Source organism: Tenrec ecaudatus, chromosome 11 (assembly GCF_050624435.1).
Source record: "Tenrec ecaudatus isolate mTenEca1 chromosome 11, mTenEca1.hap1, whole genome shotgun sequence".
Lineage (NCBI taxonomy): Eukaryota > Metazoa > Chordata > Mammalia > Afrosoricida > Tenrecidae > Tenrec > Tenrec ecaudatus.
The window spans coordinates 47,033,420-47,056,465 of NC_134540.1; the positions used below are offsets into that span (position 1 = coordinate 47,033,420).

Genomic DNA, 23,046 nt, shown 5'->3' on the forward strand with positions numbered 1-23,046 from the left:
CTGTTAAGGGCTTCGGTCCCTAAGGACCAAAGGGCAGTAAGTCAGTGCTGCCGTTTCTCAGATCCCCACAAACGGCAGGTGCCGGGGGAGAGCACGCAACACTGTGAGTTCAGGCACAACCTCCACAGATATGCTCAGAGAGGTTAAAAACTGTATCTGAAAATACAGACATGAACGTTAAGGTCACCTGCGCACCACTAGGCTGAGTGCACTTCTCTGCCCACCAGTCTTGAGAGTGACACACACGCTCTAATGGAGCACGGACGACAGGCACTGCTTTCAAGCCAGGATCATCACGTGGTGCCCGGGAGCGGCGCCGCGTGAGGCAAGGGAAAGGGAAGCAAGGAGAGGCTCACTTTTAACCAGAGGAACAACGATGGAAGAAAATAGTGACTTTTTCCTCTTGTACATTAAACCAAGTTAGGCCATCCTTGGGAAAGCCAGTAGGAGAGTAAGCTTTTGGGTTTCTGCTGATGTGTTTAATAAAAGGCTGATACGCATTCTTACCTGGCTGACCAGCTGGTTGGATTCAATTTACTTAAAAAAATTAATTTTGCTTTAAATTTCATAAGAGACCAGCATGCAAATAGAGTCAAGTCAAAGAAGCTAAGAAGAGAAGTCAGCGCTGCTCCCGCTCACTCGTTCCGTTTCCCAGGGACGCCTCTGCCGTGGCTGCAACTGCATCTCTGGCTCTCGCCGTCACTCTCACGGGGCTCTCTTGGCATTTTACACGGCGGCACTTTCTCTTCACTTTCCACCGTGGAACATGAGGCTTTAACTCTTTTTCATCTGCACCACCCACACGCATTCTCCCACCTCCACTCAAAGACAAAAAACACCTACAAATAGATAGGGCGTTGACAGCGTTGTATGTGTGTATTTGTCCCTTTGCTGCAAATGCCTTCACAGATAGGATGGAGCTTGGGGGTGGGGAGGGGGGTGTTATGAAAACTTCTCAGACGTAACCAAACACCTTGAGTGGTCCCTGGGCCGGGGGGCTCGAGACCATCATTGTGGGGGACACCGAGGTCGACTGACGTAAAATAGTCCACAAAGACCATGTGGTCTTTGGTGAGCGGCAACGGGGCCTTTCAAGCCTGTGAGCAGTCATCGAGGTGCAGGTCCTGGTCTCTCCCCACACACAGGGAAGAGTGATGACAGGCAAAAGACGCGTGGACATAATCAGTCCCATCGATGAGGAACGAGACGGGGCCTGGCTACCACTGTCAACGCCATTTCCAGTGGGATAACAGTTCTCCCAGAGGAACGACACCCCTCAGAACAGATCCAAGGGGCAGCGTTGACCCGAAGGCTCAGTGGAGCAGAGTCAGGAGAGAAGGAGGGATGGAGATAGAGGACGAAGGGAGGAGGGGAGAAGAGTGGTGGGACACGAGGGGCGGCCACGAGTGAGCCAGAACATGATGTGCATGACTGTTTAATGCACAGCCGAAGGCCTGCTCTGCACACCTTCCCCCAAGTCACAATAAAGTGTGAGAATAAGGTAAACCAACACAGCCCATCACCCTTGGGCTGACGCCATCTTGTGTCGACCCCATCGATGTCAGAGCAGAAAGGGGCCCCCCAGGGTTTTCAACAGCTGGTTTGGGAGGAAGTAGACCATTAGGACTTTCTTCCAAGTCGCCTCTGGATGGATTTGGACCTACAACTTTCAGTTAGCTGTTGCGTGTATTACCCAGGGATTATGCCTCCAATATCACTGATCAGATCCATATGCAGACCTATTAATGTCATTGTGTAAATGCTGTCCACACTTGAGCTATGCCTGTAATTGTGATGGCCTCTTCATTTCCTCCACTTTTCTAGGTGCCTTTGATTTCCTCCACGCTTCGTTCTTCTGGACAGGGAGACACAACTAGTTGCACCTAGATGGCCAGTCATCGGTGTTTAAAACCCTACTTGTTACCAGAGTGGGGCAGGCTATCATCTCTGTGCATGACATCATGCCAATTGACTCTAGTGTCCCCTGGGATGGTGGTCCTGCGCAACTTAATCAATTTCATTTTTTTTTCATGTTTCACTGCTTTTGTTTAATAACAGTTGTAATGATTTTTGTAGCGATACATTTACGTTCACTCTGGTATTTCTGGGTTCTTGACTCTGTTGTGTTGATTGATGCGTATCCCACCATCAGTACCACCCTCTCTTGATTGGACTGTGACCAGGTGCCATTGGATCGGTTTGAACTCATAGCAACCCTATGAGCCCAGTCCTGTGCCCTCCTCACAATTGTTCTGATGTTTGAGCCCATTGTTTCAGCCATTTCTCCCGATTATAATAGCTACATAGTCAACCTTAAGATTGATTAGAGTGAGTCCTCCCACCGCATTTATTTTCTTTCCTTTTGTTAATCATTTTATTGTGGCTCATACAACTCTTATCACAATCCATACATAAATTGTGTAACGCACACTTATGCATTCATTGCCTTCATCATTCTCAAAATTAGCCTTCTGCTTGAGTTCCTGGAATCAGCTCATTTTCCTTTTTCCCTTCTCTTCCCTCCCAATCAATTTCATTTTTTGTTCTACATTTTTCCTTAGAAATGTTTGGGCCTTTTGTTATGATCCATGCCAGAGTAGTTGATAGTGATGTCAGGGCACCATCTAGTTCTTCTGGTCTTGGACCTGTGGAGGCTCTGGTTCATGTGGTCCATTAGTGCTTTAGACTGCTCACCTTGAGTCTTGGATTCCTTTTCCCCTTCTTTGAGGAAGATTGGAAGAGACCAATACTTGCATTTTCAATGGCCACTCATAAGCTTTTAAGATCCCGGGGGTCATTCACCAAAATGATGCAGGCCACTGCCTTTGTGAACAATATGATGCCAATTGAGGGCACTACCCTGTGACTGTATGGTCCTTTGCCTTTGGAACTAGGGACTTCATCCATGAGGTGTTGGTGATGTCTCAGAAGTTTCCATGACTATGCCCCTAGTGTGCTCTATGGTCTATATTATTATACCTGCAACACCTACAGTGATGACATAGAAATATCCATATCCAAACATATCTGCAGGTGGGCATGCTCCTTCACATCTCCACTCTAAGGGAGATTGCTTAAAACACAAACAGGATTTATATTTTTCTTTGTGTCAGGCACTGTCCCAAGGACTATGTATACATTCAGGACATTCATGGGACACAACTTGAAGAAATGAAAGGGGAAAATCACCAAACATCCAAGAGAAAAATGGCAGAAGACATAAGGAGGCAACTCTCAGAAATATAAAGGCAAAGCAGACGAAAAGTTGCTTAGCTTCACTATTCATCGGGGCAAGGTCAGATGAGGCCACAGTGGAAAGCCTGACCTCCACAAGGCCAGGACGAGCCAGCTGGGGTGCAGTATAGCACCGGTGAGACATACAACAGTTCTACCCCAGTTCTACCTTACAAATTCGACTAGGCCCGAGCATGTACACTGGCGAAGATCAGAGCTCTCGATACATGGCATCTAGGACAGACAAACCCCTCAGGAGAAGTTATGGGAGAATTGACACCACGAGGGTGGGGTGGCGGGGACGGGACCAATTGCAATGATCGACATGTAACACACACACCCCACCAACCCCACCACCCAAGGAGGACAAACATCAGAAATGTGGGTGAAGGGAGGCAGCAGATGGTGTAAGATATGAAAATAATAATAATTTATAATTTATCACGGGTTCACAGGGGGAGGGAGCGGTAAAAAGAGGAGCTGATACCAAGGGCTCAAATAGAAAGAACATGTATTGAAAATGATGATGGCAACATATGTACAAATGTGCTTGATACAATCGATATATGGATTGTTATAAGAGTTGTAAGAGTACTCAATAAAAATATTTATTTAAAATTAAAAAAAAAAAGTCTGACATCTCCCAAATGGGTGGGGTGGGGAGCACGGCCCTCTGAGGAGCTGTTGCCATACAACTCTGGGGAAGAATTCAATTCCAGACATCTGCTCCACAGAGATTCTCAACACATACACACACACACACACACACACACACACACACACGGAGACAGGTGACAGTATCATAGCACCTTGCTACTTATAACAGCAAGACGTGAACTCAACCTGAGTGCACATCAGTAATGAAGAGCAGAGCCTCCATCCAGGGTGTTCCCAGCTGTCCTCTTTACAAAACCAGACGGTCAGGCCTTTCTCTCGGGAGCCGCTGGCAGGGGCGGGGGTGGGGCTGATAGGAACTGTCCACCTTTGGGTTAGCAACAAGGACTTAACTGTCTCCATCCCCCCACCCCACTCCCCCAGCCCCACCTTGAGGGCTCCTTGTGAAAACTTTGATATATCTGAAGTCATTTGCACAACACACAAACGCACCCGTTCCATCTCTAAAGAGGAGACACAGGTGCCCTGGTGGCATGGTGGGCTAGTGTTCGGCTGCCTAGTGAAGGATTTGTGGTTCGAATTCCCCTGCTGCCTCACGGGACAACAATGGGACAGTCTGCTTTCACAAGGAGTACACCCGGGGGAACCGATGGGGCAGTTCCACTCTGTCCCCCAGGGTCTCTGTGAGTTGGAAATGACCAAACAGCAAACATTTAACTTGTTTGTTTGTTTTTTTGTTTAAAAGAAAGAACCACCAGGTGATCTGATTTATTGAGGCCAGGCCTTCCAAGGCAGGACAAGTCTGCAGCCGGGACTGGAAGGGTGGAGGAAGCTGGGTGGTGGTGAGGAAGGCACAGCAGTCGCTGGGAGTGATCTTGTTACTGGAGGGCTCTCCAGTGACAGCCCGAGGGCTTTGGGATGGACCAAGCAGGCTGGTCTTTCACTGGGCCAAGAGAACAATCCAGAACCTAAACTGGAGCACAGCATGCCAGGAGCCGTGTTTTGGATGTGTGACTCTCTGACTATCCTTTTGAAAATGAAGAACAAAGTTGTAGGATCTAAGGCACCTCATTCAAGACTTACTATAAGGTACACAGTTATAAATTAAACAAAGGGATCAATGCCTATACCAATGGGACATGATAGATAATCCAGAAATAGATGTGTACTTATATAGTCAATTGGCTTTAAGCAGAGGTTCAAAGGCAATTCAAAGAGAAAGAATACTAATTTTTTGGTAAATGGTTCTGGAACAATGGAATAAATCCAGATCAAAGAAAGGAAGGAAGGAAGGAAGGAAGAAGCCTCAATCCATACTTGGCACCATACTTTAAAAAATAACTCAAAATGGATAAAAAAGCTAAACATACAACTATAAAACGTCTAAAGCCAAACAGGTCTCCTCTTGATCCAAATTTAGAACTTCAGCTCTTTAAGACACTTAGGTAACATGCAAAAACAAACAAAAACAGACCGAAAATCCTTGGGAAACCTATGTCTGACACTGTACTTATAGCTAGAATTATATCAAACACTCAAAATTCATCAATAAAAAAGCAAATACCCAACCCAAACCAAATCACCTACCGTAGCTAATCGACTATAGGTTGAGTTTTTCAGCACATTTTAATGCAATTTTTGTGGTTAAAATTAGATGCCTTGGCAGATATTCAGGTCGGCTTATGCTCAAGTATTTAATTAAAAAATTTAATTTAGAAATAGGCAATTAAAACTTGAGCGATGGATTTGAAGAGGCGTTTCACTAAAGAAGATAAGCGAATGGCACGAATATCAAATTATGCACACCATCAGTAGGCACAAGGGAGAAGGTGAATTAAAACGGAAACGTGGTATAACTGCACCTGCATTAGAAAAGAACAGCCAGACTGACAAGCCCATGCCTTGTCCCAAGAATACAGAGGCGTCATTCATTGTTGATAGGAAGGGAGGCAAAACGGGATCGTCACTTTGGGCGCCTCAGTTTCGATGGTGAATACCCAACATTTAAACACATCTCTAGGGAAAACTTGTTCTGAGTCTACGCGTTATCGTACGGGTCCTAATGCACAGATCAGTTCTAACAGCATCGACTGCAGCCGCCCACCACGGGGACAAAGGGGGCACTTTCTTAGGGCCCAGGGATCCAGCCACGTCTATAACCTCTTGCCCAACGCAATGAGTTGCTAACTGTGAGATCAGCAGTTTGAAGACACCAGCTTCTCTGGAAAGAAAGATGAGGCTTTCTACTCTTGTTAGGATTTACAGCCTTGGAAAATCATGGGGCGGGGGGACTAATTTTGGGGTGAGGTTACCCTGTCCTATCGGGTTGCCATGCATCAGAATGGACCCCCTGGCAGTTGGCACACTCTGTTGAAGGAGCTCACACAGTGCAGTGGTTAGATGCTAACTGAAAGGTCAGCCGTTCCAATCCGCCAACCCCTCCACAGGGGAAAGATGTCACAGTCAGCTTCTGCTGTGACTACAGGCTTGGAAACCTTAGGGGGAAGTTCAACTCTGTCCAAGAGGGCCGCTCGGAGTTATAATCAACTGGATGGCAATTGGCTTATTTTGTCTACCTTTTTGGCATTATTCGTTTTTAGAAATAGTGCGGTTGGTACCCACCATCACACCTGCCCGACCCATGAAGACCCTGTGAACCAGGGACAAAACGCTGCCTGGTCCTGCGTTGCCCTGCGGTCAGCGGATGTAGCGGGCCAGGCCTTTCTCCCTCTGCCATCCTCATCTGGGGGTTGTGCCGACACCTGCTTGGCACCATGGTGGTGGCTGCACGTGAGGCGCCCTGGAGGGGTCCCAAACCTGGGACTCCTGCCTAGAAGGGGGGAATTCTAGCAGAGCCACCGTCGCGCCACTTAGCAACAGAGGATGATGTGAACACATTCAACAATCCAGCTACCTTTGCCCACTGCCGGGAGGTAGAAATGCATCCGTTTCTTACCTTTTGGGTAGATTTCTTTCAGAGGGACTTCTCCTGGGGGCAAAAGCCGGACTATCTGATTAGCACCCACGAGAGTCACACAGTTGGTCTGCTTTGGGGGGTCAGTCTTCTTCCTGCCTCCGTAGAACCCCGTCTCGACCACACTCGGTTTACTCAACGATGACTGTCTCTTCCAAGAATAAACTTCATTGGGTGACTGAACGAGAACGAGGAAGAGAGAAGGGGGTGGAAATACTGAAGTTTTAGATGCTGCATTCATCACGACTTTCACAAAGGCCAACGTATATTTCACAGATCGAAAAAATCAAAGTACTTGTTAACCTTTTTGAATTTGATAGATGAGGGAGCTGCCTCACTAATAATCACAATTTTCAGACAAGTGTAAAATAAGCAACTTAACCCCCAAAGTGGAACATAACAAAGCCAAACACTTATCCGTCCACCATCCGGCAAAGGAAGAGACTATTACTTGTCTTTCTGAAGACACTGTCCAATCATGTCTTTCTCTGGAGTCCCAAATCTCTAGAAACTTACACTCTATCCCTTGATGCCTCTAGAATTTTTTGTTAAATATTCCCTAGCTTTACTTTAACATTTGGCACAATGGGTTATGCAACTGAGCTGCTAACTGCAACCTAAGGCTTTCTGATCCCATGAAGATTTGTAGTCTCGGAAATCTCCCAGGGGAATCTCCTCTGTCCTACAGGGCTGCTCTGATAGAAAAGAGGTCGTGCCTTTGTGACTGACTTACTTCACTCAGTACAGTGTTCTCACAATTGCAGTATGTATTAAGACTTCATTTCTCTTTATGTTCCAGTAATTTTCCATTATATGTATATACCATGTTTTATTAACCCATTTCTTCTGTTGATGGGCATTTAGGCCATTGATATCATTGGGCTATTGTGAATGAAGCAATGAACGTTGGTGGAAAAGTTGTCTGTTTGCCTTTCCATTCTTTTGGGTATACATCTAGTAGTGGGACTTCTGGACCATGTGATTATTCTATATTTAACTGTTGGAGGAACCAACACAGTTTGAGTGTTCCACAGTTATTGTACTATGTCACAGTCCCCAGCAGTGGACGAGGGTTCCAATTCCTTGTCACCTTACTTAAGCAGTTCTAGTCTGTCCTATGTGGTCACTATGAGTCAGAATTGCTTCCCTGGTCATGGGGCATAACGGCTAATAAGGCTGGCCATCTTTCGCTGTGCTTGCTCTAGGGTTCACTGCCATGAGTCCATCTGGCTCACAGCGACCCTACACACCACAGTAGAACTGCTCTTGTGGGTTTCTGAGACAGGAACTCTTTCTTGGAGTAGAAAGCTTCGTCTTTCTCCTGAAGAGCGGATGGTGGTTTTGAACTGCTGACCTTGAGGTAAGCAGCCAATGTTTAACCCACCATACCACCAGGGCTCCAGCTGATCTTTTAAACAATTAGATGGTGTTTTCTTCGTACTGATTTATAGAACCTGTTTCTATATTCTGAGTAGTAATCCTTTGTTTTCTGACAGTGAATACCTATTTCTAGTTTGGGGTGTGTCTTTTCACTTTGTGGTGTCTTGAGATCTAGAAGTTCCTATTTTTTTTAAACAATTTATTAGGGGCTCATACAGCTCTTATCACAGTCCATACATATACATACATCAATTGTATAAAGCACATCTGTACATTCTTTGCCCTAATCATTTTCTTTTTTTCCTCCTCTTTTCTTTTTTGACATTTTATTAGGGACTCATACAACTCTTATCACCATCCACACATATACATACATCAATTGTATGAAGCACATCCATACATTCCCTGCCCCAATCATTCTCAAAGCATTTGCTCTCCACTTAAGCCCTTTGCATCAGGTCCTCTTTTTTTTCCCCCTCCCTCAGAAGTTCCTATTTTTAATGGAGTCCAAGGGACTAGATTTTCTCTGAAAAGGTTGGCAATGTTTCAGGGGAATCTTACTTAAGAAGGCCTTCCCTACTGCAAGATCATCAGATATTTGATATTCTCCTGTATTTTCCCTAAAAGTTCAATGCATTTGTCTTTTATTTTTAAATCTTTAGACCATCAGATTTTTTTCAAAATAATTAATTTTTATGAATGGTATGAAGCTGGGATTCCTGTTTACCCTTTTCTCATGTGCAGCACAGCACATTCCCTTTGCCATTTCTCTGCAATGCTGTCACGGAATGTGTATCCCTTCATGCAGGCATTTGCTCTGGTCACTCCGCTCTGTTCACTGAGAACTGTTGCCATCCCAGACCAGCACCAGTGCTTGAATCACGGGGGCCTTGTAATCAACAACGTTATGGTCCTGTTCCTTAACTGGTCCTCTCCCTACTTTTGGGGTACATTTAGACTGCTTGCGCTTCTCTTTCCAGGTCTCTGGCCAGAAAACTAGAGTTTGAGTTGGACCCTCTACTGCACCTCGCGATGGTGCCTGCATCTAGTTAAACAGCAGAGGTGGCGAGAGGGAGAGGGCAATGGGCATTTGTTCCACCCTCTTGGGGTCACGTTTCCAGGATGACAATTCCCTTGAGTTTTGCCTCCTGTTGGCTCCTCCTGTACCACGGTCTCTGCCATCAGCACCAGGGGATTGTTTGGGTGCATGAGTGTCAGAGTGGAGAGAACCACTGCATAGGTGGCCTCACGGAAGGTTTCCATGTATCTCTGCACATTCCTGTTCCTGGAGCCACACCTGGGAGGCATCTCCTGGAGGACCTTGTACCTCGCCAGTGCCCACTCTCAGGTTTGGCCGGGACTCATCCGAGAAAATAAAAGAGGCGACACTCAGGGACGTTTGGTGGAACTTGAATTCTCGTCTCCTTCCCTGGTCCCCTGCTGTTGTTTACTTTTCAGAGAGCTGCTCCCTGGATGCAGCTCAGGTTTCACAGCTGTGTTTAGTGGACAGTCCTTTTACCCGTAAGGTCAACCAAAGACTATTGTATATTGACATCATATCCTGCAAACTTAGCGAATTCCCCCCAGTGTTTTCACTATGAAAACTTATCATCTTAATAAACAAAACCCAAAACTTATCATCTTGGTGTCTTCTTTTGAAATACCCTAAACTTATAGTTTCTTTGTTCTTGTCCTACTGTACCATATACGACACTCAGTATAAGGTGGAGTAGCTGTGATGAGAATTGGCGTCCTTGCCTGACTCTTATTAGTAAAAGGAATGTGGTTAATATTTGACTAGTGAAGAAAATATTGGCTCTAGGTGTTTGTAGCTGCTGGGCTTTAGCTTAGTGGTGTCATAATACATTTCTAATAATTAAGTTGCCCCTGATAACTCCATAAAAGCTTAATAAGTTCGGCAGAGTTCTTTAGTGATAGTCATATGAAGAACCAAGAGGAATTCTCATAAAATCAGAAAGGTAAAATAGAGAAGCTATGGATTCGGGGTTCGGTAAGAAAATGCAGAGTTCAAACCTGAGCTCCTCTGTTTGCACAGAGAGGAGAAACTCTCTCTCCATCTACCCAAGTCCGACTGCCACAGGCAGAGTTCAGAAGCTCTCCGACCTTCTCGAGCCTGCCTCCACAGCACTCTACCTCTCTGCTGGGTTTAATGGCCACAGGAACCTCATAGACAGGACCCACCATTAGGGCGGCTTATCAGAGAAGTCAACGGGCTAGGATTAGAAACCATTGCAGATAGGGCCTTTTGCCTATGGCAGTGTCTCCTCCGGCAGCCTCCTAGTCTCTCTCTCTGGTCTTCAGCCACGTGCTGCCTTGGCCTCTGCACCCACGGGCCACGAAGCTCACCTGCTGATCCACCTCACTGTCTCACAGCCTCAGCGGCACAGCACCCTGCACGGTCTAGGCACGGCTCATCTGCTCTGCTCCGTGGTCTCCCATGCAGTAGGCCCCGGAGCCTCTGGTCTCGGCGGTCCACCACTTCAGGCAGGGATCTCGGACATGCTCCAACTGTGGCTCTTCTTTCTTGATGGTCCCAGGAATTCCCTCTGTTCCTGCCTCCCAGAGCCAGGGCAGGGGCAACTAAGAGGGACTGACCCCTCCATTAGAGTTTCATAGACCCTATGTGCTTGTGCTTGCTGTTAGGTGCCGTCAAGTTGGTTCCGACCCATCATGACCGCCTGCACGACAGCAGGAAGCACTGCCCAGTCTTGTGCCACCATCCTCACACTTTCCCAGTGTGAGCCTGTTATTTCAGCCGAGGTGTCCATCGATCTCCTGGAAGGGCTCCCTCTTGGTCGCTAACCCTCGAATTTACCAAGTAGACAGGTCTCCCTACTTCCGTAGCTGCACCCCATCATTGGGTGGGAGTTAGAGACACAGAAGGAAGAGCCTTATTAAGACACTACACTAATGAGCTCACATCCGAGATCCTGTACTTATTTGTGATCTTGGGGAAATAACCTGTTGAGTCTCGGTTTCATTATGCACAAAGTATGGTACACGCAGGCCTGGTGGCATCGTGGGTACGTGCTTGGCTGCTCTCCGTGGGGCAGCATTTCAGAAGCACGGCTGTGCCACGGGACCAGGACGGGCTGCCTACAGCTTAGTCCGCCCTGTCCTGGAGGGTTGCTATGCGTCGGAACGGACTCAATGGCCCTGAGTTGGTTTTTAAACTGTTGTACATAGGATGACTGTGAGTGAGAACCAAGTCTACGACACTTAACAGCATCTCTTTTATTGGACTCCAATTTAGAGACATTGTGTTTTTTACAAGTCGATTGCTGCCTTATTTTTTTCAACAGTATGCACTTGCTTCATGTGTCTGCGTCCCATTTGGGTAATCCTCACAATATATCAGGCTTCTCCATACTGCTGCTGCACACTGAGTAGACTCAAGTATAGCGTACACATAATTTGATAAGTCTTTGGAAGCCGAAAAACTGGTGGAGCTTCTTTACTGCTAGATGTGCTTCATTGCCGGGGTCTGGAACTGAACCCGCATCTCTCTGAGTCTGCCAGTAGTGCATCAAAGGCCTTGATTATACAGCACTGTGGCCCCAACGTACGACTGACATCATGAAATGCTAAAAGGCTGCCTGTCTGACTTGAATCCGTCATTTAACAAATGTTCGTGGGGCATCTCCCACAGGATGGCATCGCTTTTAGCTTATCTCATTGCTTCTGCTGCGTTTGGTTAGGCGCTGTCAAGTTGGTTCCAACTCACGGTGACCTTATGTACACGGACGAGACTCGGGCTCCACTGAACAGCCACAAGGGGGAAGCTGCATCTCGGTCCTTCAGTCACACACAAAAATTCAATTCCAGTGGATTTAGAATCCTTATTCACTGTCCACCTTTCGCATACATCCAGGGCAATTTAAAATGCCATACGTGGGTCAGATACACCGCAGTCCTCCAAGTGACGCCCTTACTCTACAGCACTTTAAAGAGGTCCTGGCAGCAGATTTGCGTAACGCATCATTTATTTCTTGACGGCCGCTTCCGTGAGCGTTGATTGTGGATCCAGGCAAAATGAGATCCCAGACAAGCTCAATCTCCCGTTTAGCATGAGGGTTTCTACCACTGCAGTGGTGAGGATTTTTACTCCTTTGCGAGGAGCACCAACCCATACTGGAAGCCGCAGTCCTGGATCTTCATCAGCAAGTGCCTAAGTCCTCCTTCCTTCAGCAAGGGAGGAGGGGCCATTTGCACATTTCAGGTTGCTAATAGCCCTCCCTCCCACCCCGAGCCCGGTCCCAATGCTATGTTCTTCATCCCATGGTCCATCTTCGCGGATGATTTGCTCAGAGCACAGAGGGTCTATGTGTTACGGAAGGATGCCATGATTCTTCCAGGTTATCAACGGCTTCTATGGCGATGATACAGATCGGTGCTGTGTACCCACTGTCGACTGTCTACCCTTTTACAGCAGCACAGATTATTATTCTACTTCCTTTCATCAGAACATAAATTATTCCAATCGCACCAGCGTTCTCTCTGCTGAGTGGAGCACACATTGTAGAGAGCGGTATTCCAGGCAGTTAGAGCTGGGCAGAGATCATATTCTAACCACATGTTTCATTGTCAGCAATATGATCTCATAACAACTGCCTTTTACTGATCACTAGCGAAGCACACGGCCAAGTCCTAAGCCACACATTATCCACGAGGTCTTGGATTTCAAATGTCTTATACCCTGAAGTACTCACAGTTTGCTAATGGCATTAAGATGTTGAGGCAGAGCCATATTTTTATCTTCAAATGATTCTATCATCCCATCTAAAAGCTTTAAAGGCAATTATGAAATTAAATGTTTAATCAAAACACATGGAGCTTCAGCTATGGTTATTAGTCGGCAAACTGGACTGAAATAACCCTAAAGGCCACGCCCCCCTCTCTCCACCGGGGAAGGTGGTGCTGACATTGGCCTGAGGAGCTGGTCTTCTATGGAAGCCAGCAGAGAAAGAAGTGGCAACCATCATCACTGTACTGTCACCTTCGTGTTGTAAAGATCCACGGACTCAGAGCAAAACTCAGCTGGAATGTGAGTTGACATTCGGGAGGCTGGAAATTTTCCTCTACAGTCATGGCAACCCAACAAATTAAACCATAAAACAATTCTTAAAGACCTCAGGCTGATGTTGTGTCCCTCACAGGTTGCAGGAGGTCATTCATGAGCTACGTCCAGACGGAGGCCAGGAAGGTGGACAGAGTCATCAGCACCAGCTAACGTCACAGGCCTCGTCAAAAAAGAAGTGGTTCCATTTGTCACATGAGGGGTGAGTGAATGAGATGTTGGACCAGTAAGGCCTTTGAGGGAAGTTATAAATGGCCAAATGGCTTTTGGTAGAAAAACGGTTCCCCGCCCAGGCAGCTACGTGACTTAGAATCACCGCTGCAAGGTGGAGAGTGGAGTCACCGGAACTCCTGGTGAATATGACGTAATGGGAGGAAGACGAGGCTTTCTTCTCCCATCAAGAGTCACAGCGTCAGACCACAGGGTCAGTTCCACCCTGTCCTGTGGGGTCGCTATGAGTCGGAATCCACCAGAGGACAGGGGGAAGTTAAATATCGAGGAGGCCTGGTGGTGTAGTGGATCACCCGCTGGTCTATTAACTGCAAGGTCAGTAGTTTGAATACATAGGCTCCTGGGGGTGGGGGGGAAGTGAGGCTTCCTACGCCCCAAAGAAGTCCAGCCTCACACACCCACAGGCTGTATGCTGACAGACAGGGTCTCTGTGAGTTGGAATCGACTGATGGCACTGAGTTTTGGGGCATCATTGCATTGCACTTTAAATGCACATTTAAAAAAAGTAACAAATCATACAGGTCAGAAGTATTCATTTTTATGATTGCCTGGAAGTTAGACTTGCTCTGAAACCGTTATGAAAATGACTCCATTTTTAATTACCCTGCAAATAGGCTTATAGACTATAGGTCAAAGCGATGGAAGAAATGCTCATTTGCTCCATTCAAAAGCCCGCACTTGCCATGAGATCCGGGAAGCCCACCACGACTGTAGCGTAAGTGTGCTCATCGGCGAGGATTCGGTTGGGAGAGGCGATCTTCTGTCCCACAGCCGCGCTGAGGTTTTCAGATGACAGCTGATCGCTGGACACTGTATGAGGTGTGCTGAGCTCCATCTCTGAAAAGGGTCAGGCAAACGTTAGACACCGTCTGCTCCCCAAGGCGACATGAATTAGTGTTCTGTAGGATTCAATGATCACCATCTCCAGGAGAAACCCCCAGGTGAACGCAAGAAAACACTCGAAATTACATGGGTGGGTTTTCATCCGAGAAGCCAGGGTTTTCATAACCAGAGGCATCATCCCCCCAAGATTCCAAGTATTTCCCAAATTCCATGAGACACGTTGATGGCCTATCTTGTACAGGCCCCACCCCGACCCCCGCAGAAGAGATGTGAGACTTGCCCAGCAAGTTTGGCCGTGGCAAGCTTTAGATTATTTGCATAAGTACTTATAAACTTATAAACATCGATTTGTCAGCTGAAGACATCAGAGACAGAGATTGCAGGAGAGAGCCTCCCCGGGTTGATTTGGATGGTGGCAGATTCCGATTTGCCGGCTCTTGCTAATGTGGTGACTAGCGAGGGCTGGTGCCATGGTGACCAGAGGGCTAAAGGACGGGTGTGGACCAGCAGGCACCCGCACGGCCACTGGCACGGAGAGCACCGTGCTCACCTCGGGTAACTCCAAACCCCGAGCTCTGCGGCTCCTCTTTCAACATACGCAGCTGGCACACGCCACTCTGCTGGGACTCGATGTGCGCAGGCGTGGTTAGGAGATATTTCCTATAAAGAAACAAAACACCTCGAGTCAATGAAAAGCTGCTCTTTGTGGGGCCAGAAGAATCAGCTATCCTTCTCCCTCCAGGTCCCCCCAATCTCATTTTTAGGTTTTGAATAGAATCTTCTGTTTCAGTTTCTTCATGGATTATCCAGTGACTGCTCAACACCGCCCATAACAGATAGCGCAGAGTAATAAGGTAGGCAAGTATGAGGGCGGCTTCAGAAAGTTCACGAGAAAATTCTATTATCTCTTACTTCCATTTTTCCATGTTGAAGACCTCAGGTCTACGAACAATAAATCCAACAGCTCCTCTATGAAAGGGGGCTGCTTAAAATGAGGCAACCATGGAGGGCACTTCGTTCACATCAATGAACCCTCTTTTTTGTGGCTGTTTGTTGGGTCAGCTGGTAAGCACGGGGGAACCAAACCTCTGATTTGAGACTAAAGGATCGAGGTAAGAATGGGACTGGGACTGAGAAAGTTTATTCACAACCTATGGAATGCACATGATAGCACCTTGTTTGCTGAAAGTCAGAAATCAACTGTACTGGGCAAATCTGCCGCACCCAAAACCAACCAAACAGCAAAACGCACTACCCTCCAGTTGATGACTCACAGCAGCCCCACCGACCAGGCAGCACCAGCCGGCCCCTTTGCCTTTCCCTGCCCTTAACTGCTTGGGGGGGGGGGGGGTTGGGCGTGGGGGCTGTAGAAAGCCACTCCTTTCTTCCCCTGAGATGGTAGATGGCAGCCTTCTGATAACCACGACACCACCAGGGCTCCCTGCTGGTCAGCAGAGAGGGGCCACAAGGAGCAGCATGCACTTGGCCCTGGTGGCAGAGTGAGTCACACTCTGAGCTGCTCTCCACACACCCAAGTCCACACCTACCAGCAGCTCCATGGGAGCAAGAGGAGGCTTTCTGCTCCTCTCAAGATTCAGTCTCAGAAATCGACGGGGAGTCTTATTCTACCTGCAGGGTCCCTATGAGTCAGAGTGGACGCAGGGGCAGCGAGTCGGGGTTTGAGTGCCATGTAGTGTATGGGGTGGTGGTGCGGACACAAACTTTACTGTGACCCCCACACCTGCCAAGTACTCTACAATGGTCCCTCCTGAAGAAGCCACACAGCCATACACAGAGCCTAATAAGAACATACACAAGAAGGAAGAATTGTCTCTTTTTTTTAGGAGGAAGAAATTTCTGAGTTATAGTCAATTAGTTTGACCCTTCCAGGCATAATTCCTGAGGTAATATATCATAATTCTGGACATCATACACCTGTGGATATCCTCGCATCTTGGAGGACATGATATGCTAATGAACAGGAATTCATAGGATGAATGTCATAGAATCGTAATTCGCAGGATGAGATGAAGAGCTGACCTTAGTAAAGAGTGTGGACCAGCCCACACTTTTTGCTGAATGGTTACCGTGGTTACTGTACTTGTAATGATATCAGGAGTGATACACTAAAGCGGGGAGCGGAAGAGCCACTGGGGAAACGTCTGGCTGATTAAGATCAGGAGGAGGCCAATCCCTACCTCCTGGAGACGTGCTGCCAGAGGTCTCAGGTCATATATGTATAAACGAAAAACAGGCCAGGAGTCGAGAAAAGATTATCATGTTTGGGTCTCATTAAAAAGGTGAATTGACATCCAGTGTCACTCCCATCAGACTACCGTTCCATGCGTGGAGCTGGTATGAAGGTAGGAGAAGATACTGACAGGCTTTGTCCAGGAATAATTGTGAATGGGATTCCCCGCAATGCCATGGTGCTGGGTATAAAATAAGCCCTCTTCAGAAGCAGGGACGATGATGTTATTACCATTGAGAGCCAGGAGTAAAGAGTATCCTCTGAGCCCTGTGTCTGGCTTACCTCTGCCTGCCTTTTGGAATTTGGACCCACCATCATGTGATAAAGTTCCTTAAATTCTTGCGAATTTCTGTGGGATGTTGCTTCAATCCGTGGAACCCAGAAACAGGAAGGAATGTGCCCAAGAGAGGAGTAGGGGGACAGGGAGCTGGGTAGCAGCAGGGAAGAATTGGACCCTGGGGGCATCCTCAATGCTCAATTCCTTGTGACTAGTCTAATATTAATTCTTCTAAAGGGGATTATTACCACAACTTCTATGGAGTGAATTTTTCACAAAAAAAAAAAAATTATCCAAACAACCTAACAGCTCTAGAGAGGAGACTGTGGTCTTGCACATTTTGAAGTATCTTCAGCGTGGAGAGAATCACGACAGATCCTATGCAAAAAGGGCACCATTTGTAACAGTGTGTTTCCACCTCTCCGTCGGGGGCACTCGCAGGGTGACTCTGAGAAGTGCCCTTTTTTCCTCCCCACTGCCAACTCTCGTCTCGCGAGAGGCTGTCAAGCCCAGCACTGCTCCCAGGCAGGCATGTGGAAGAGAGAGTTCACCCCCGAAGCACCACGGAGATGCACCCACTGGTTGGATGTGTTCTCCACCAGAAGCCATCTGTCCTCTGCCACGAGGAAAACGGTCTTGAGGGTGATGGGAAGTAAGATGGTGTGGGTTCGCCCTTCTAGAACATCCAACACGGCCAGGCGGTTCCTGGAAAAGGCAAAGGGGAGAACATGGTCTGAAAGGCTGGTGGCTGGGGCAAGCATCACGGCACACACTAGGGAGTATCTTATTGCGATCCTGAGTGAACGACGCGTTGGAAGCAAGGAAAAAGCTAACTGCATTGAAGGCTGGAAACGAGCTGAGACCATGAAGGGCCCCTGGGCACAGAGTCGCTGCCACACCGGCGGTGGCTGCATCATGGAATCGTGACGCTTTCTTTTCTTATACCTGCTGGCAACTCGTTCTCTAAGGTGGGATGACGTCATTCTACAGTAAAACACGTGTCATCTGGTTACTTTAGCTTTATCCTCACGAACTCATCTGCCCTCAAACTGACACGCTCTTGATGCCCCGTGTGTGCCAGAGAAAGGTGCTCTCCGCTGGAGCCCGCTAGCAGGCATTGCTCAGCATCTATTAGGCAATGTCCAACCGCATATTATATTCACATGTGGTCTCACGGGTTTTCATTGCTGTTGTTTACTTGGTTTAAAAAGCAAGTGGGTCTCTCTTTGCTTATTATTTTCTCCCGACGGTGTTCAAGACTTCCGATCTTGAAAAAGTGAACTAGGTGGTTATATGATTTGGAGGTGCTGTGAACACCATACTCAAACTTTCTGGTGACCCCTCTTTTCAATGTCCTCATCCCCCCCTGCTGTTGCTGGAGTTGCTAGGGGAGACGTGGGGAAGGGGGCGCCTGCAGCGGGGCTGGCTGAGAGGCAGGGGTGAGTGTGGAGCACACCCAGGCCCCAGGCCCGTTGTCCTGCCCGACACCTGTCTGAACAGCAGAAGCCCTACCATCTGCCCACTGGACCCACCCAGAGAGCCACATCCTCTACCTCACCTGCCTGTTGTCCCACCTGCGGTCTGGGGCCGAGCGAATTTGGGTTTGGGTCTTTGAAACCATTTGAGGGAAAGAATAAACCCACAGAGAGCTGCTTTCCCAGGGAAATCAGACAACCAACCACGAGGGCCCTGGAGGAATCAATGGGTGGATGCTGCCCAGTAGGTGTGAAGGGACACAGACATGCGGGTAAGTAGATTCCCAAGTCTTTCTTCTGAGGCACCTCAGGGTGGACTTGAACTGCCAACTGTCTGGTGAGCAGGTAAATGTGCTAACCAATGTCATTAACTTAACAATAAACAAGTTCAGTGACAACAGGGAACAGGATGGGCAAAGCTGGGGGCCCAGTGGAAACCTTCTACCATTAGAAACTCACCCTTTTTCTTTGTAGAATACTAGCCAATTTTTGTGCGAAAATTCTTTACACATTTTATAGTTTTCCTGAAGACAAAACAAAACAAAACATTCACATTAAAGGTATCAGGTGCAGACATGCCTCTGCAGCCGTGGCTCCTGCGGCGGAGTTCTTCACTGTGAAAACATGGCATTCTCAGGGGAGCCCTGGGTTGTGCACTCCACGCAACTTGGGATGACGTATATTTCAGAATTCACTCCCAACTGCGTGCTGAAAGCATTTTAAGCTAAAGGTTTCAAACGAGTGCCAGACACTGGTTAGGTGTAAACATGTTATTCGGTGACTAACTGGAACGAACATCACAACAGAAACAAAGCCAAACCCTCTGGCTTACAGGTACATTCACCTTCAGGGAGACTGGTGTTCCAAACTGCCAACCTGTGGACCACAGCCCAACACGTAACCACTGTCCCTGTCCCACTAGGGCCCAATGCAATTGCTCTCCTGTGGAGGGCTGATGGGTTCTGGTGGGTCTGATGCCTGAATACTCAACCACCGGGGATAGCATTGGGGATATTTCGTTACTTAGAGTTGAGTATACTTATGATAGGTTAAAATCTCTCCTTTTATTTTTTCATGGTCTTTTAAGACGAAAGCAAGCTGCCCTTGAGGCCAGAGAGGAAGCCTTATCTTGTTGTCTATCCCCCTTTCCAAAATCACAGGGTTGGCCTGCAGTGCATTTAGTTTTGATTTACTATGTGTGATTAGGTATCTTACTCACGAGTTCACTGTAACTCAAAGAGGAACACTACACTGAACACCAGGCTAAATTCATTGCAAGTTTAGAAATTTGTTAGGGAAATTATTCTCAAACAGCTCTTTTAAAAAAAATTATTACTCTATTAGTTCTGGTAAGTCTTTATGTGTGTATGATGAATGATAGAAGTGACGCCATTGGTATGTAAATAGATATCTACATAGTATCAAATCTAAAAGCACACACTAAGGAAAAAGCAATGAACGGAATGGTCAGGCCCGCATCTTTGGGATCAGAAAGCTAGAGAGGATCTTTAGGCATTTCCAGACAAGTCTGGCTTTCCTTACTGTGTTCTTGTTCCACCAGGAAGCCCTCTTGGACATATTCTCTTCTTCTGAACTGAGGATGAGGCGACGGAGGCTCCTGTTGGCGACGTCTAACAACAGGATGACATTGCTCTGGAAACAGAGAAGGGTCAGCAGCTCAAGGTGGCCCCTTTTGAAAAGAAGCAATCTCGAGGCAACAGATACGGAGGTTACAGTGATAAGAGAGAAGACAAAGATAACGAAATGCTTAAAAACCATGACCACGGATTGAATTGTGTTACCCCTAAAGGTGTGTGGCTCCCTTGTACCTGTGAACACCACCAGCCTTGGAAATGGGGTCATACTAGAGCGGTTACCCTCATGAATGAGTCCAACCTACGTGGTGTCTTTATGGAAAGAGAAGACACAGAGGGGCCAGGGCTGTGTGAAGGCGGGGTCAGGGAGACTGGGAGGATGTATCCACAAACCAGGGAAGTCTAAGGATTATGAGGGGGTCACCCAGCTCCACTGCCACCGAGTCAGCGGCAACTCTATAGGGCAGAGTAGAACTACTGCATAGGATTTCCGAGACTGGAGGTCTGTGTGGGAGCGCCCTGCCTCATCTTTCTCCTGCGGAGCCGTGGGTTCAAACTATCATCCTCGCAGGCAGCAGCTCAGTACTTAATCCACTGTCCCACCCAAGGGACCACCAGGAGCAAGGAAAAGGCAGGCGAGGGTCGTCCCCAGGAGTCATCAGAAAGGATGCCCTGCTAACACCGGGCTTTTATTTCTCTGACCTCCAGAACTGTGAGACATGAATCTCTCTGCCTGAAGTCACCATATTTTGGTACCTTGGTCATGGAAGCTCTAGAAGATTAAAATGAATACTGCGAAGACAGTAGTATACAGCTTGTCTTCTTACAGAATTCGGAGTCTTAGGAACTTCTAAAATGAAACTTTCTAATTACATGATACATAAGGCCATCTCTTTGATGAGTCTATATTACACTTCTTAGCATAAGTTCAGCCACAAAATTAGGCTTTATTATTTTTACAAAATAGGAATGATAAAATTAAGAGGGTTGATCATTAAAGAGTCCATTTCCTTTCGCCAAACATATATTAAAGAAGAGATGTACAGCTGAAAGCTCTCTACTTGTGCCGAATCAGATCTCATTTATCCTTTGCACCAACCCACGCTAATTAACAGTATGTGACCCAAGGATGAATTAGGGCCTCCAAGAACCTAGCCCCGTTTGCTGTCTGAAAACCCATTGGCTTGAAGGACTGCAGAGAGTTGGCCAACATGGGTGATCACAGCAATTCTGAGGGCGTTAGCCTTCGTTCGTAATTAGGGGCATTTTTAAAGGGGAAAGAGAGGTAGAAAGATATATATGAAACAAAAGCTTAAAATCCAGGAGAGGCTTAACCTTTTGAGAAGACTCAGGACATGAATTTATTTATTTTTTTAGTTACATTGTAAAGCGGTTTGAAGGTTCCACTAACAAAATACCACGTGCCAGTCGTTCTCCAGGCTGATTGTTATGCCAGTCTGTCTGTGTTTTTAACCTGGGGCGCTTCTCGTAATCCTACGATGTATTTTTCATTCTAAAGACAACAAGAAGCACTTTCACAAAGCACCCCAAGAATTAATATGCATACTTTGCAAAACAGAGGAAACTGGTAAGCTGTGAAAGGCTTGCTCACTGAGGCCATGCTATTTCCTGGGCAGCACAATGGAGAATACAAAGATGAATTAGCCAGCACCCCTGTCTTCAATCCAATGACCTAATCAGAAATAAAGGTGAATGTAAAGTGTGTCATCTGTGAATTCGGCAGTGTGGCTTCAAATGCATTTCCAATCTAATTAAGTTTATTGAAATGCTCAAAAGCGACTGTTGGACTCAGGCCACAGAGCCTCCTTCACACAGAGCATGCGTCCTGGATGCTTAAAAACAATTTGACTGAGTACTCAGACAACACTTAAATTTCCCCACAAAAATCTTTAGCCTTAGAAGAATGCCACCGTTCTGTTTAGTATGTCATCTTGCCTTTAGAAATATTTGTTAGGTGTAGCCTTTAAGTATTTAACAGTGAAATAAAAAGGTAGTATTCCTTGTTGGAATTTGAAAAGTTTGAAAGCTCAGTGTATTCCTTAAGAAAGTGTATTAATAAGTTAATTTATAAAGTCTCCCTTGTAGATGAAGTATTTTTATAACATCTATCGAGGAAAGGCATACATGACATTGTAACCATTTTAAGAGTACAATCGGTGACATGCACTCGCTGTGGTGAGCAATCAGACGAATTTCTATTCCCAAAAGCTTTCCGGCCCCCAAAGAGAAACTCATGAGCTCTTACGCAACAAATCCAATTCCCAACTCCTACCCGTCCCTGGTAAGCACTGATGAACTGCTGGATGTCTCACATGAGGCCACCAGACCACAGGTGCCCTTCTGGGCCAGGCTCATTTCATTCAGCCTAGTATATTTTCAAGGTGCGTCCACCCGGATCATGCACCAGAACCCCATTCTCTATGGGCAGTCGTCCATCGCGTGGCCGCACCTTCCACCATCCACCTGCTTGGGCACGTGGGCTGTTGCCCCCTTTTGTTTTTGAGCCCGTGAGGGGATGAGCACTGGTGACGGCGGGCTTCCCATCTCCTGCGGGATGTGCCTCTGAGGGGAACTGCTGGGCCGGGTTGTTGTGGTACAGTCAACTTTGTGAGGAACTGAGGTTCAGTTTACTTTGATTAAGCATGCATTTTTAAAGAGAGAAAGCCCCCTTTTTGGAGGATAAATATCATAGTATGTTGAATCATTAGTCTTAGTACCTAAACAATTTGGGATTTAACTTTTCTAAATCAAGGAGAATACGGAAAACACTAAGCTTCATCCCAAAAGATGATTAAGCAGAAAAACAAGCAGGTTGAGCAACAGGATGAAGTAGAAACATTTGTTGGAAAAAGCCCTCAAAGATTTAAGAAGTTAGTGCTGTTTTTAATTTTTCTTCCTTTTCAAGTTTAATATTTGTGCAAGCTCACGACTTAGCATAAATAGACTGAAGAGCTGTATCTAAGTGACAGAAGTGCGCGCACACACACACACACACACACACACACACACACACACACACACACACAGCTCCGGCTGTATTTAGAATGAGTTT

General features: G+C 46.8%; 1 protein-coding gene across 1 annotated transcript in view; it reads right to left on the bottom strand.

Annotated features, from left to right (window-relative positions):
• VWA8 (von Willebrand factor A domain containing 8) overlaps nucleotides 1-23,046 on the bottom strand; it is a 405,888-nt gene that overhangs the window by 132,547 nt on the left and 250,295 nt on the right. Inside the window, exons 30-35 of the mRNA XM_075563021.1 lie at nucleotides 19,921-20,031; nucleotides 18,838-18,902; nucleotides 17,483-17,608; nucleotides 14,926-15,035; nucleotides 14,215-14,369; nucleotides 6,806-7,001 (exon numbers count right to left, since the gene is read on the bottom strand). Of these exons, the coding sequence (XP_075419136.1) occupies nucleotides 6,806-7,001; nucleotides 14,215-14,369; nucleotides 14,926-15,035; nucleotides 17,483-17,608; nucleotides 18,838-18,902; nucleotides 19,921-20,031 (763 nt within the window). The remainder of the gene's footprint in view (nucleotides 1-6,805; nucleotides 7,002-14,214; nucleotides 14,370-14,925; nucleotides 15,036-17,482; nucleotides 17,609-18,837; nucleotides 18,903-19,920; nucleotides 20,032-23,046) is intronic.